Source organism: Schistocerca piceifrons, chromosome 5, assembly GCF_021461385.2.
Source record: "Schistocerca piceifrons isolate TAMUIC-IGC-003096 chromosome 5, iqSchPice1.1, whole genome shotgun sequence".
NCBI classification, from domain to species: domain Eukaryota; kingdom Metazoa; phylum Arthropoda; class Insecta; order Orthoptera; family Acrididae; genus Schistocerca; species Schistocerca piceifrons.
This window is the reverse complement of record NC_060142.1, coordinates 712,071,019-712,086,487: the sequence shown is the minus strand read 5'-3', so window position 1 is coordinate 712,086,487 and position 15,469 is coordinate 712,071,019. Positions and strand designations below refer to the sequence as shown.

Here is a 15,469-nt window from a genome sequence, read left to right as displayed (position 1 = left end):
TAAATGTAGAGTTGGTTTTCCTTGATCTATCTTCTAAGACGTGTCGTAGGGTCAGAATTGTCTCGTGTGTTCCAACACTATTCGGAATCCAAACTGACGTCATCCGAGGTCGGCTTCTTCCATTTCTTCTATTCTTCTGTAAATAATTCGTGTCAGTATTTTGCATCCATGACTTATGAAACTGATCGTTCGGAAATATTATCACCTGGCACCACCGGTTTCCTGTAGAACTGGAACTATTACATTCTTCTTTAAGTCTGTCTCATATTTCTTATATTCTGCCCATTGCCTGCTCTCTCAAGGATATCAGCATTTGTGGCCGAAAGTTGGCTAATCCCAGGGTCTTGTTTAGAATGAGGTCTCTCAGCAGGTCTCACAATGTCATATCTCCTATCTCATCTTCATCTACTTTCTCTTCCCTTTCTACAAAATTACTTTCGAGTTAACTTTCCCTGTAGAGCTTCTCTATATATTGAGATTTTTCACTCTGCAGCGGAGTGTGCGCTGATATGAAACTTCCTGGCGGATTAAAACTCTGTACATGACCGACACTCGAACTTGGGCCCTTTGCGTTTCTCGGGCAATTTCTCTACCATTTGAGCTACCCAAGCACGGTCCGGCACACAGTTTTAATCTGTCAGGAATTTTCTCTCTATATGTTCTTTTCACTTTCCTTTTCTCATGTTTCTATTCTTCCCATAGCTTCTCTTTTCTACAAAGTCCTTTTTAATTTTCCTATAGACAGTGTCTACCTTTTCCCTAGTAATACATGCTACTGTATACTTATTTGTACTCTAGCCACTCTTGCTTGGACTTTATCCACTTCCTGTTAGTCTTATTTTTAGACATTTGTATTCCCTGCTTCATCTGCTCCATTTTTATATTTTCTCCGTTACTTACTTAAACACAACATCTCTTGTGATACCCAAGGATTTATACTAGGGATTGTCTTTTTACCTATTTTATCCTATGCTGCCTTCTCTCTTTCATCTCTCAAAGATACCAATTCGTCATCTAACTTATACATGCATGTACGAAGGAATATTACATCGTAATTCGGAATAACACAGCCAGTGCAGCGTCGTATTTATCCGCCGACACCGGGCAAGCGATTTTCAAGTAACGTATGGAAGTTTGAGTCCGACCGTGAGTCGTGATCAGATAGCCTGAGGGTGAGGCGACCACTCGCGATAAACGGGAACTCCGGTTTCGAACTCCGTTGCAGCACAAATTATCATTGTTGTCATTCTAGCATACAACTGATGGTCTTCCATATTCGCAATGCGAATACGCTTTAAGTACATGTTTGTCTGATATCTCCACAGATACCCTTCCTTTGTGGTTGCATCTACGGTACGACAGCTATCTGTATCGTTGAGGCGTTCATGGAGCAGAAAAAAAAATACAAAACAGGAACCACAAGCCGCAAATTGCGATGTTAAAAGCAGAAAATAGTGACGTGTATGAGGACTGCCTGCAATAGCGGCTGAAACGTTGCTGGTTTTATCAAATAGCTCGGTGAAATACACAGAAGTATTTTACAGAAATTAAGCAGCGAATTCTTACGAAATCTGTATGTCTATCGGGAATAAATATCAGTCCCTCATTGTAGCATGTACCCTCCACAAAAAGTTTTCCCACTGGCTCCACCACCACACCCCTGCCACGACACCAGCACCATCTGCACTTAATATTGCAAGTTTCGGCTGCTACTGATGGCTGATGTAGATTGTGAGCTGTGAGTCAGACTGTGTGGTTCTTGCAGAGCATGCGTGTGAGGACTTCCGGTGCACGCGGGAGTTCTGCATCGACACGGACCTCGTCTGCGACGACGTCAACCACTGCGGCGACGCGTCTGACGAGGCCGGCAGCGCCGTCTGTCCACGTGAGTACACACCGACGTGACGTGCTAACCCGTCTTACTGTTCAGTAATGAGACTAGCGTCCACCATCCAAATGACCACTCTTCTTGTTGACCCACACCTGCCCTTAATAACACGTATCTTCTAGCACACCAACAAACGTTTTCCCTGTGGGTAAGACGTATATCTGCCAAGCCAGTGACCTGCTTCCACAGCACTCTTAGACTACTGCGCCATTTACAAACTATTTCATTTGATTCAACGTATTGGTCGAACAGTAACCAGGATTCTACAGAGATCGTAGCAAATCATGTGTTTTAATAATAGTAACAACAACCTGAACCTATGGACTACAGACTAGACGCTAAAATGTTGCTTTTATATCTTAGCAAAGCCATTGACACTATCGACTTCGGTATTTTACTTGATAAGCTTCCAGCCTATATCTCTCTCCATGTGCTGTGCTCACACCTGACGTTTTCCGAATAACAGCACATGTTATTTTATTTTTTATTTTATTTTATTTAATTGTTCCGTGGGACCACATTAAGGAGAAGTCTCCATGGTCATGGAACGAGTCAATACATGAAATTATAATACGATTGTAGAAACAGATAAAATGAAATATAAGAAACATATTCAGGCGACACGTCATTAATTTAAATAAAGAAAATCAAGAATGTAACACTGGAATTTGCTTAATTTTTTAGCTCTTCCAGGAGCTCCTCGACAGAATAAAAGGAGTGAGCCATGAGGAAACTCTTCAGTTTAGACTTAAAAGCGTTTGGGCTACTGTTAAGATTTTTGAGTTCGTGTGGTAGCTTATTGAAAATGGATGCAGCAGAATACTGCACTCCTTTCTGCACAAGAGTCAAGGAAGTACATTCCACATGCAGATTTGATTTCTGCCTAGTATTAACTGAGTGAAAGCTGCTAACTCTTGGGAATAAGCTAATATTGCTAACAGCAAACGACATTAAAGAAAATATATACTGTGTGGGCAATGTCAGAATTCCCAGACTATTGAATAGGGATCGACAAGAGGTTCTCGAACTTACACCACACATAGTTCGAATAGCCCGTTTTTGAGCCAAAAATACCCTTTTTGAATCAGAAGAATTACCCCAAAAAATAATACCTTATGACATAAGCGTATGAAAATATGCGAAGTAGACTACTTTTCGTGTTGAAATGTCACTTATTTCTGATACTGTTCTAATGGTAAATAAAGCAGCATTTAGTTTCTGAACAAGATCCTGAACATGGGCTTTCCACAACAGCTTACTATCTATCCATACGCCTAGGAACTGGAACTGTTCCGTCTCACTTATAACATGCCCATTCTGTCTGATTAAAATATCAGTTCTTGTTGAATTGTGAGTTAGAAACTAAAATCTGAGTCTTACTGTGATTTAGCATCAAATTATTTTCCACAAGCCACGACCTTATTTCATGAACTACATTATTTGATAGTGTTTCAATATTACACACAAGATCCTTCACTACCAAGCTGGTGTCATCAGCAAACAGAAATATTTTTGAATCACCTGTAATACTAGAAGGCATATCATTTATATAAATAAGAAACAGCAGTGGCCCCAGCACCGATCCTTGGGGAACGCCCCATTTAACAGTGCCCCATTGGGACTGAACATCATTACCACTCTCAATGTTGCGGAGAATTACCTTCTGCTTTCTGTTCTTAAAGTAAGAGGCGAACCAATTGTGAGCTACTCCCCTTACTCCATAATGTTCCAACTTCTGTAGTAATATTTTGTGGTCAACACAGTCAAAAGCCTTCGTTAAATCAAAGAAAACACCTAACGTTCGCAACCGTTTATTTAATCCGTCCAAAACCTCACAGAGAAAAGAGACTATAGCATTTTCAGTTGTTAAGCCATTTCTAAAACCAAACTGTACATTTGACAGCAAATTATGTGAATTTAAATGCGGCAGTAACCTTGTATATACAACCCTCTCGATAACTTTAGCAAACACCGATGGCATAGAAATAGGTCTATAATTATCAACATTATCCCTGTCTCCCTTTTTATAAAGTGGCTTCACTACCGAGTACTTTAATCGGTCAGGAAACCGACCACTCCTAAAGGAAAAGTTACAGATATGGCTAAGTACTGGGCTAACATACATAGAACAATACTTCAGTATTCTGCTAGATACCCCGTCATATCCATGAGAGTTCTTGGTCTTTAGTGATTTAATTATTAACTCAATCTCCCTTTTGTCAGTATCATGGAGGAGCATTTCAGGTAACAGTCTCGGAACACTTTTTTCTACGAGCGCTATATGATTCCCTGTTGGGACTAGGTTTCTATTCAGTTCACCTGCTATATTCAGAAAGTGATTATTAAATACTGTACATATATGCGACTTATCAGTAACACAGACATTCCCACTACGCACTGATTCTATATCGTCGACCTGTCTCTGCAGACCAGCCACTTTCTTTACGACTGACCATATGGTTTTAATTTTATCCTGAGACTTAGCTATTCTATCTGCATACCACATACTTTTTGCCTTCCTAATAACTTTTTTAAGCACCTTACAATACTGTTTGTAATGGGCTACTGCATTTAGATTGTGACTGTTTCTAACGTTTTGATATAATTGCCACTTTGTTCTACAAGATATTCTCATACCTTTAGTCAGCCACCCAGGCTGCCTGTTTGTGCTAATACCCTGTTTTGAACGTTCTAACGGAAAGCAACTTTCAAAGAGCACGAGAAAAGTCTTGAGGAAAGCATTATATTAATCGTCTACTGTATCAGCACTATAAACATCTTGCCACTCTTCTTCCTTGATAAGGTTTACAAAAGTCTCTACAGCAACTGGATCAGCTTTCCTAAAAAGTTGGTAGCTATATTTAACCTGTGTTGCAGCACAAAAATCTTTTAGACTTAAAATTTGTGCATCATGATCTGAAAGGCCATTCACCATTTTGCTAACAGAATGCCCTCCTAGTAATGATGAATGAACAAAAATATTGTCTATGGTTGTTCTACTGTTCCCTTGCACTCTCGTTGGAAAGAATACGGTTTGTATAAGATTATATTAATTAAGGAGGTCTACCAGCATCCTTTTCCTTGCACAATCACTTACACAATTTATATTGAAGTCACCACATATAACTAACTTTTTGTATTTCCTGTAAAGTGAACCAAGAACCTCCTCTAGCTTAAGCAAAAATGTTGTGAAATCGGAGTCTGGGGATCTATAAATAACAACAGTAAGAAGTTTAGCTCCACTAAATTTAACCACACCTGCACAACATTCAAACACCTTTTCAGTGCAGTACTTTGAAACATCAATTGACTCAAATGGGATACCGATTTTCACATACATGGCTACTCCCCCACACCGCATAGAGCTCCTAGAAAAGCTGCCAGCCAACCTGTATCCTGGTAAAGGAAGCCTCTGAATTATCTCCTTATTTAAGAAGTGTTCAGATATACCAATAATTTCAGAGTCGACATCTATAAGTAGTTCACTAACTTTATCTCTAATGCCTTGTATGTTTTGATTAAATATACTAATTCCCTCATTAATCGGATACCTAAGCCTTGTCTAAAGTGGTTTCTTTGTTAGAGAGACTTCCCTTAAGCAGGAATACCTGTCAGCTGACTTCAATCTAAAAAAGCTGCAGCTCTAACACGCACAACTACCGGAATTTTTCCATGAGTGATCCCACCACCCCCACTTATGCTTTGCTAACCTCCCCTTTCCATACCTGTTGAGGTGCAGGCCATGTCTAGTGAAACCCGTCCTGCTGATAGACTCCACCGACACCACTGAAATGTGACTCATGCCTTCTGTCATTAGCGCACCCATAAGTCTAATGTTATCACGCCTGACGGCTGTATTAAGAAGAGGCCGATCGTGACGCTGAAACAGTTCCACGAAATGCACATTCGTGTTGCCAGTCTGAGTGGCTATCTTTTCCAGGTCACCATCTGTGTCATACTCCTCATCCCTATCAATACTATTACCAGCCCCACCCACAATCACTACCTGATCCTCTTTTGTAAAATCCCTACATAACTCCCCTATGTTAAAAGACACCTGAGCCAATCCTGCATTAGGCTGCATTAGGAATGACACAGTCTTAATGGGACAGTATCTGGCGGTCTTCAAGATTCCGTAGTAGGTCCAGTGTTCTCCTGTGCATCTGTGATCCTAGGTGCAAAACCAATCAACTTGAAGACGGCTGTTGTTAAAGTTAATGCTCACCTGCGTGCAAATTACGCACAGTATATGTGATTGAAACTCAGTCGATATCCAAAGGGTCTTGGTTGCTCATTAGACAGAAATTTGGATCCCTATGATCTATAATCATACGTGGGTCAATTATAAATTTCTCATCCTCAGCAAAGATTCTAGAAGTTGGAAACCCAAAGTGGTTTGAGCACATTGCTAGGATTTGTAGGAAAGCATCAGTATGTCTCCATTGTCTACAACAATCCAAGAAGTTCTCCCATTTGAATTGAGAAAGAAACTTATGGGAACGAGTGCACTTCTAACTGTTGTTTACAACAATGTTATAGTGCAAGGTATTACTCAGGAAAGGCCAGGGCATGTGTAAGTGGGTGGTGAGTGCCAGAATACGGTATGTTAATGACGTTCGACTTTTTTATCACTTTACTGTACTGACTACATGCAGACAAGAGCAGAGATTCCTCCATGCTATATGCTTTATCGTATTATCAACGTATCAGACTTTCAAGTCTCTCCTCCAAGTAACACAGAAGAAATACTCGTTCACTCCATAGTAAAATATCAACTGTTCCACTGTATCATTCAGCCATCTTCTCTAAGTCCTTTTCGACTCTGGAATGTTCCCTCTCATTAGTTAACAGAACTCAGTAACATCTTCAGCTTTGGATGCCATTGATGAGTTCCACACTGCACAACACAATTGAAGGTTCACATTCCCGAAACAACGTAATTATTTCCCTTTATGACGTACAAGTTTAAAATTTGGCTCAAAGATTACTATAACCTCTCTCCGTAATGATGAAAAAGTGTGCGGCGCTCTGCGACGTCACTCTGTGGCTCCTCGAAGCTTCAAACAGCAGAGTTTCGCCACACGCTAAAGAAAAGACCAGAGCTCAGACGCTCGTGTAAGATGTAAGGTGGCTTAGTTTTGTCACATTGGCACCAAATCCCAACCCAATTCTGCCCAACGCCACAGTGGGCGTGTCACACGCTGGGACGTTCGTCGCACCCCCTCTCAGCCACATTTCACTCCTTTTATGACGTCTCCACGGCGGAGGTTAGCAACGCGACGGCCAAGGTTGAATTCACGCGGTTTTCTTCTGTGTGATCGAGGATAACGTTTCAGACACACTGCTGCTCCGAATCAACAGGAAATTGTCGCAAGGGATGGCGTATAGGGTGTCAATGAAATCCCCCCTCCCCCTTTACCTTGAAGAGTTGAAGACCACACATTTAGCGGTCGAAATCTTCAGTTCACAGTGCAGCGAGCAACAGTACGACGTCCTTGACAATCTTCAACATTGCTGACACTCTATGACCATTTCAGCCCATCTCTAAGGACATCATGCGCTACTGGATGTGATCGTATCCCTTTCGATTGCTGTACGACCGCAATTTTTTCTCTGGTGCACTGTGTGTGTCTATAAGGGACTACTCAAGACCACTCGACGAAATTCGAATACGATCCGAAGCAGCAAAGGTTGCCTAAGCTTTTTCAGCCCTCTTGTTTTTGTACTTCCTGTAGCGTGAATACTCGGTGTTGTGTGATGTCCTTAGGTTAGTTAGGTTTAAGTAGTTCTACGTTCTAGCGGACTGATGACCATAGATGTTAAATTCTATAGTGCTCAGAGCCATTTTTGTAGCGTAAATACAGAAGGATACGTCATTAATACATGTGGGAATACAATGGCTCTTCCCCCTGTGCTAAATTTTGCAGTATTGTCAGTGGCACCCGCCTACGATCGTTGGACACTTTAAAAAAGCGCATGCACAGAGAAAATCTACGAGAGGCCTGACCATTTGCTAGTACGCATACTGGAACGGAGAGGTGTCAAGTGGTTGCGTACCTGCAAACACCTAGGATTCTCGTCATGGGTTTTCTCTGACAGGCGCATTTTTAAAGTATTCAAGGAATGTGGGCGGGTAGCACTGAGGATGTCGCCGAACCGAAGGGACTTAGATGACCGTTTTCTCTTTTATTCATCCATGTATCAATGTCACACACCTCCATGATAACGCCGCAGGAGGGCTCAGAAGAGGAGCCCCGAAGAAGGATAAGCACCGTTTGCTGCTTTGGATCACGTTCAAATGTCATTGAATGTTTCCTTGTGGCTCCACACCGTACTCCAGAGAAATAACTGCGGTCGCACTGCGCTGTGTGGAGTGCAATCACATTCAGTGGGGATGCTGGCCTTGATGCTTTAGGGAAGGGTTGAAGCATTTGCGCGGTGTCAGCAGTTTTAAATATTGTCAAGACACCATCTCCTTGCTCATCGAACTGTCAGCTGTCGTTTTGGACTGCTAAATGTGCGGAAATCAAAGCCTCAAGTGAAAAAGTGGTTTCAGTGTAGCCCTTTATGACACTCCCTGAGGCCTTTTCATGTCAGTTCTGAGTGGAAGTGTGTCGCAAGTATTATACTCTGCCACACTCAAAAAAACCGAGTGATGTCAAAGCTGGGCGACGTGCTTTTAATACGCATAGTCCTCAAAAGACGGGGCAAAATGTGAGAAAGAGGAGGTACGATACCATTGCCATCGTTTGATACGACAATGGTGGCTCTGGGAAGAATTGTGATGAAATTTTACTGCCGATGTAACATCATTAACCCATCTTAAACCTCACATGAACTTCTGCGCTCTGGTCTTTTTTCCGCTTGTATCATCTTGCTGTTTCAAGAGTCACTGAACCTGCAGTTATATCGCAGGGTGCCACACTTTTGCCTCATTACAGAAGAAGATTGTAGATATCTTTAAGCCAAATTTTAAACTTATACATCGAAACTGGAAATTATTAACGGATTTCTAAAGAGTGAACCTTTAATTATGTTGCGTATTGTCTATTACTGAACGATATAATGGTTCCCAGAATAGGCTACGCAGCTCACTCCATGTAAAGGTGATGATCATAATGATGTTACTGAGCATTTATCCTGGTACAAGGCACGCTGAACTAGTTATCTATGGCCTATCTAGTGACTTTCAGAGCAATAAAAATTTTGTTTTCATTACTGGAGATAATTATTGATCTAATTTAAAAATTTAGTATTCTGCCATGTTCTGTATTACAGTTATGCACAGTTTCTATGTCTTGAGGCAGTGTTACTCACTGCGTCAGTGACCAAGACTATGCGAGTATTTCTATCCGATATTTGAAAATGCGAACACATATGTGCCTGCTACAAACTTCACATATAACTTCAAACTTTAAGGAACCGTTTTTTGCTGATGCTCCACAAAAAACATGAAACAAACATTTTCGCCATTCACGCAGTAGTACGGCACTATCAATCACAAGGTTTCATTGAGATGCATGGAAACTAGATTTTGATTTTGCTTTTGCTTAAGACGAAGCACGAATTACTTAGACTGTACTCATACAGTGTTAATAGCACTTAACAACTTTCAACAAAATTTAATTGTAATTTCAAATCTTTGCTAAATTTCTTCTCCCTTACAAGCTTAACGCTAATATTTAACACATTCAACTCATTTGTAAAGGTCTCAGAAATTTGAAGCTGTTTTATAAGTTGTATTTCGATTCTTCAGCGAATCGAGAGTTTACTATTATCTACTAAACCGACATTAACACTTGCGTTCATTCTTTACGTATCCCATACAACGTTTCCACTACTCAGGTTCCAAACTTTAGCGTCAGGTGTTTTCCATTTCCAAAAGCCGCTAGGTGGTGCAGTCTATCCGAATTTCTCTCCCCCACCCCTAACACGCTGTCTCATAAAATCTCATTTTTAGAAATAAATTTTGTTTCTTCTATTGCCACTATTTTTGTCATTACTATTGGCAATAGTAGTGTAGCTAGTACTCGTGTTATTACCTTTACTTCTTAGTCAGTACTATTCTTCTAACTGACATTAGATGCAAATCTTTTTTGAAACACTTTTAAATTTGATTACTTATTATTAGTAGGTATCATCAAAATTGTTACAGTTCTTCAAGTAATTGTAATATATGCATAAAACCCTGCTAAAATGCAAGAGAGTGCCTGAAGGCCCTCACCCAATGAGGTTAAATATGTAAATAGTAAAATAATTTTTTCGATGTTCCGAAGTAGGCTGGTACAATATTTTATTTTACAGTCGAATGAAGCACTTTAGTCAATACAACTGTAAAAAATTTATATTCGTCCGATAAGTAAGACTCCACTACAGTTTCTCAATTGTGATAGGGTATGGATGAATCGTATTTCACAGATTCATAACCGATCACAAAAACAGACTAAGGTTGAACTTTGACCAAAACTGATGCACGACGTTATGCCCATTTGAAATGTTAGCAACTTAACTGATACCGAATGACAAAACTGCCACAGTGAAATTTAATTTAACCGTTCCTGGTCCCCGTGACTAGTACAACCGAGATTAGGCCTCGAATCGTTCCAGTCAAAGTGCATGCACAGCTTTGTGTCCATGAACTGTGGAACCATTTACAGTTTTCATAATTCCAACGTGCTGGGTGTAGTGGACAGCAGTTCATTTTAGATAGTGAAGCAAAAAGAGACATCCAGAGTTGCAACCAAAATTATTGGTTATTTAGGCGGTAACCGGTTACGTGCTAGCTCGTTGTCATAGCAACTGATGTTTGAAAAGTAATATGTCCGTCCAAAAAAGTATAGAGTGGTACAGTTAAAAACAGCCAAACTCCCCTTTGAATGCGAATAAAGTAATTCGACTTCTGAAATAAACAGCTACAACAATGGACAGTTTTACACAATAATCGATTGTTAGCGTTCTTCTGTCAGCATTTCAGTTTATTTCATCAGTAAAATTAGAAGTTTCTCTTTGCGATCTGCAAACTGACTTTCTCGATGGAAGAAAGAACTGAAATTTTATGGAAGTATATGTGAAGACAGGTTGGATTGAGGATGCTCGTGAAATTTTCTGAGTCGGGTATGCAGACAGAGGACTACCAACAAAGAGCATTGCAGAGCCCATACAAAAACTGGTACACCTATGGATGTATGCAAAGTATAAAACGATTAAGAATTCCTTCAGTTCGCATACCATAAGGTATTGCAGACATTCGCCAAATAATTATTCAGAGGTCAAAGAAGTCTACACGCAAATCGGCCCAACAGGCGCATGTAAGTAGGAGTAGTAGCCAGCGGATGTTGAAAAGCCTTAATTTGAAACCATATCGTGTGACGGTTGAGCTGCAATTACGGAAGGATGACAGTGAGAAAAGTGTAGATTATTGCAAGTCGCCTTCGAATAACATCAGCGATGGTCTGTTAGACAACCTTCCATATCATGAGTGATTAAGCACGGTTTCATCTTTCCGGTCATGCGAATTCCTGGAACACGAGGCAGTGGGCAACTGAGACCAGTAACGTTGTGTGTCAGCACACACTCCACGAAGAAAACATCGAATTTGCTGCTATGTAACAGAGACGCCCATAACTGGACCGATATTTTTTAATTCTACCATCTACACGGTTGTATATATAGATATTTGATACATTTTTTCCTCAACTCACTGAATATGAAATACAATACCGCTTTTTCCAGCAAGATGGGGTAACATGCCACACGTGTAAGGCATTGCTGGAACGAGTTCATCGTGTTTTCACTGAGGAACGAACTGTCAGGAAACATTTATGGCCACTACGTTTGTCGGATCTAATGACAAGTGATTTTTTCCTGTGGCAGTACTTGAAGACCAACGTCTACGAAAAAAATCCACACACAATACACGAACTGAAAGACATCACCAGCCGTGAAGTTGCCGTCGTCGATATCCTAACTTTACGCAGGGTGTGTCTGAGCATGATTCCACGAGCACGGCTGTGTACTGATGCTGCAGGGGATCACTTACAGCATATTCGATAAATACGTACTTCACTATCTTTTTCATTGTAAATACGTGGTGAGTCCATTTCGAATGGTTCAAATGGCTCTGAGCACTGTGGGACTTAACTTCTGAGGTCATCAGTCCCATAGAACATAGAACTACTTAAACCTAACCAACCTAAGGACATCACACACAACCATGCCCTTGGCAGGGTTCGAACCTGAGACCGTAGCGGTCGCGCGGTTCCAGACTGTAGCGCCTAGAACCGCTCCGCCACTCCGGCCGGCTCCATTTCAGCTCTTCATTTCTGTAATTTCTCTGAATTCACTTTATACTTACACGGGCTACTTTTATCTGTGCCACCAAGTACTAAATGAAATGGGACCATTCACACAGGTACCCACTTTATTTACTACTTTTTCTGGACGGACATTTTACTCGGAAATATTGGTTGGTATGAGAATGGGCATAGCACGAAACCGGTCACCGTGTAAATAAACATCCGTTTTAGTTACAGCTCTGGTTGCCTCTTTTAGCATCACAAGTACATTTCCATCAAATGTTTTCTTCTTGGTGTCGCAATTTTCAGGTATAATGCAGAATTTTAATTTTGTATGGTAAAAAAATATGTCTGAAAACTAAAAATATCGAAAGTCGAAAAGAAATGAGAGACGGTGATGGTGAGGAGGGAGGGGGGGGGGGGGGGAATGGGGACGGCCGATAAGCCTGTGGCCCATGGCGGCGTCGCCTGCTTGTTGTGTGTGTGAGAGAGAGAGAGAGAGACACTGTGTGTGGTGCAGCGCTGGCGGCGCGCGACGTGTTGCAGAGAGCGGGCCGCGCACCGTGCTGGGGCTGTCGCCGACGATGCTGGTGGTGGCGGCGGTGAGCGCGCTGCTGCTGCTGGCCGCCGCGGCCGCCGCGCTCGCCGTCTGCCTGTGCCGGCGCTCCCGGGGCCGCCGCGGGCCGCTGCCGTCCACGCCGCAGCCGCCGCCCACCACTAACACCTCCTTCCCGTGTAAGGCTGCACACCACAACTCCACGCTCCGGCCGCTCCGCTCTGCTGCAGTCCTCTAGAGCTTACTGGCATTAGTCCTGGGATCTATTGGACGTCTCGGGTACTGGTGCTGTGTCACGTACGGTGTGTGTGTGAGAAACGTAATGAGAGTGACGACACTCTGAGCGATCTGGCAACGCTGTGTTGTTCTACTTGTGCAGACCAATGTGTTCATCCCTTCCAGATGTTCAGTCCGAGTTTCAGCTCCGTATAGCTATCACGTGACTTTAGAGTGCGCTATCAGTGGTGTTTCTGTTGCCTGTTAACAGAATGGAACACTACTACAGTTTCTTACTAGTCATAGAGTATGGGTAAGTTGTTTTTCACAGATTCGTAACCGATCACAAAACAGACTGAGGTTGAACTTTGACCGAAACTGATGCACGACTATATGGCTAACTGAAGTTTTAGCAACTTAAGCTGCTTACTAATACCGAATCATCAAAACTGCCAAAGTGAAATTTAACTTAACCATTCCCACTGTCCGTGAATAGTATAACCGAAATGAGGCCTCGATTCCTTCCGGTCAAATTGCAGGAACAGTCTTGTAAATCTAATCATTTGTTTATTATCATGTCCCTGAACTGTGGAACCAACATTAGAGCAACATTACGCCACCAAGTTTTGTGTTAAACTTGCCGAATATGCGAGTGTAGGCTTACAAAAATTCGAACAGATCTATGGGGAACATTCCTCATCGAGAGCCAAGTTTTTCGCTGGAACTAATCATTTTGGAAGGCGGAGAACGAGTTGAAGATGAACCTCTCTCATGGAGACCTTCAACTTCAAAAACCGACGAAAACGTCGAACGTGTGCGTGCTCTGGTGAGATCACACCTCCAGGAACAAGTGTTTTACAAAGATGTCGTCCGAAGTCTCAGGAAAATGAACAACTGACTGAGACCGGACATTGCAGACAAGTGGATGCTGCATTGTGACAACGCCCCTTGTCTTATGGCCATATACATAATGAAATTGTTTACCTCCAAAGTTATTTCTGTTGTTCCACAGCCCACAATTGACCTGATGTGAAGTATTGTGGCTTTTTTATTTTCACATTATTGAAAATTATCTTAAAAGGGCATCATTTAGGGACTCTGGCGAAAATTCGAGAGAATAAGACCGACATGTTGAAGGCCCTACTAGCTGAACCCTTTCAGCCATTCTGCTTAGATTTGGAAGAACTGCTCCGTCAATGTATAGCTGCCGAAGGGAACTACTTAAAAAAGTATCATTACTTTTCTCAATCACCTAACATACAACAGTGTACTTCTGTTAGCAACGCACTTGGCGTGTCGAAGTATTAATTTCTCTAACTCTCTTATAATGAAGTTGTCCGAGAGGCAGCGTAGAACAGATTAACGTTAGAATTAGTGCAGTTCACGAGAGGGTGCAGCTAATTTACTGACAGATCTGTCCTCTATTTTAACTGACAATGTCACGGATATATTGCGACTTTTAAGGCTCTGACCACTGTTCGACTTGTTCTCTAAATTTCTGGGGAGAAATTTTTAATTTGTTCTCAGGGTGTCTAGGTAATCTATGTTTTTTGTAAGCCAGCCCCATATTCCTGCGTAATTATTTTTGCTGTCCTCTTCTATTACTTACTTACTTACTTGGCAGTTTACAACATCTAATCGTATTTGTTCTACCTTACAGGTTGTGAGTCAGTGTGATTGTGCCGGTGACCGTGACTGAAGTTGGAAGACAGTGTAATTATGTAGGACTTACTCGTCCTTGTTTCAGAACATTTTAGACGTTTTCACGACATTCATTTCTACTAAGCCCCGTCAGGCCGATGATAATCGCTCGCCATTGGACGCCCATAAACCACCAAGACACACACACACACACACACACACACACACACTAGGAGTAACAATATAATTTTAGCTATCACATCGACAAAATTCATACTGCAACCACGAAGGTTGTCTACATATTCACCCATTAATGTGCCTCATATTTCCCAACGATCGGTGACTATCGGAGATCTAGGTTGAAGGAGTCTATGCTTCCTACTGAACGAACGTCTTACCTGGAAAATCTCGTCGTCTACCTGGTAATGCCTTTCGCGCAATCGTTTCGATCTCCAGGAGCAGAGTGAGAAGTCCGTGAGTTGCGTGTGAGGAGAATAAGGAGGGGGCAAGAGGTTGGCCAAATTTGATCCATGCAAGTAATATGTGCAATTGTGTCCTACGCTTCACTTTTACTGCTTCAATTAACTTCGTCAAAGAGATTTCAGTAAAGTGCTCATGTGAGGCTTTTGCACATTACGAATATATTTCGTTAGTACCACAACATGGCAGTTCTAAAATGCACTCGGCATAATCTTGCCCGATGATGACTGGGCTTTTGCCTTTTCAGGCGATAGTGAATCTACATGTTCCCTTCTACTTGCTTTGCTGCTTTGTCTGGAGGACACAGGAAAACACACAGCTGACGCCCATTGTGGTTAGTGCCCAAAGAGGTCATTTGCATCGGCTTGACGCAGCTGCAACATTACCGTTTCA

At 41.8% G+C, this 15,469-nt stretch overlaps 1 protein-coding gene across 1 annotated transcript in view; it reads left to right on the top strand.

Moving 5' to 3' along the window:
• Positions 1-15,469, top strand: part of LOC124799216 — a 346,089-nt gene that overhangs the window by 263,934 nt on the left and 66,686 nt on the right. Inside the window, exons 4-5 of the mRNA XM_047262752.1 lie at positions 1,766-1,885; positions 12,730-12,918. Of these exons, the coding sequence (XP_047118708.1) occupies positions 1,766-1,885; positions 12,730-12,918 (309 nt within the window). The remainder of the gene's footprint in view (positions 1-1,765; positions 1,886-12,729; positions 12,919-15,469) is intronic.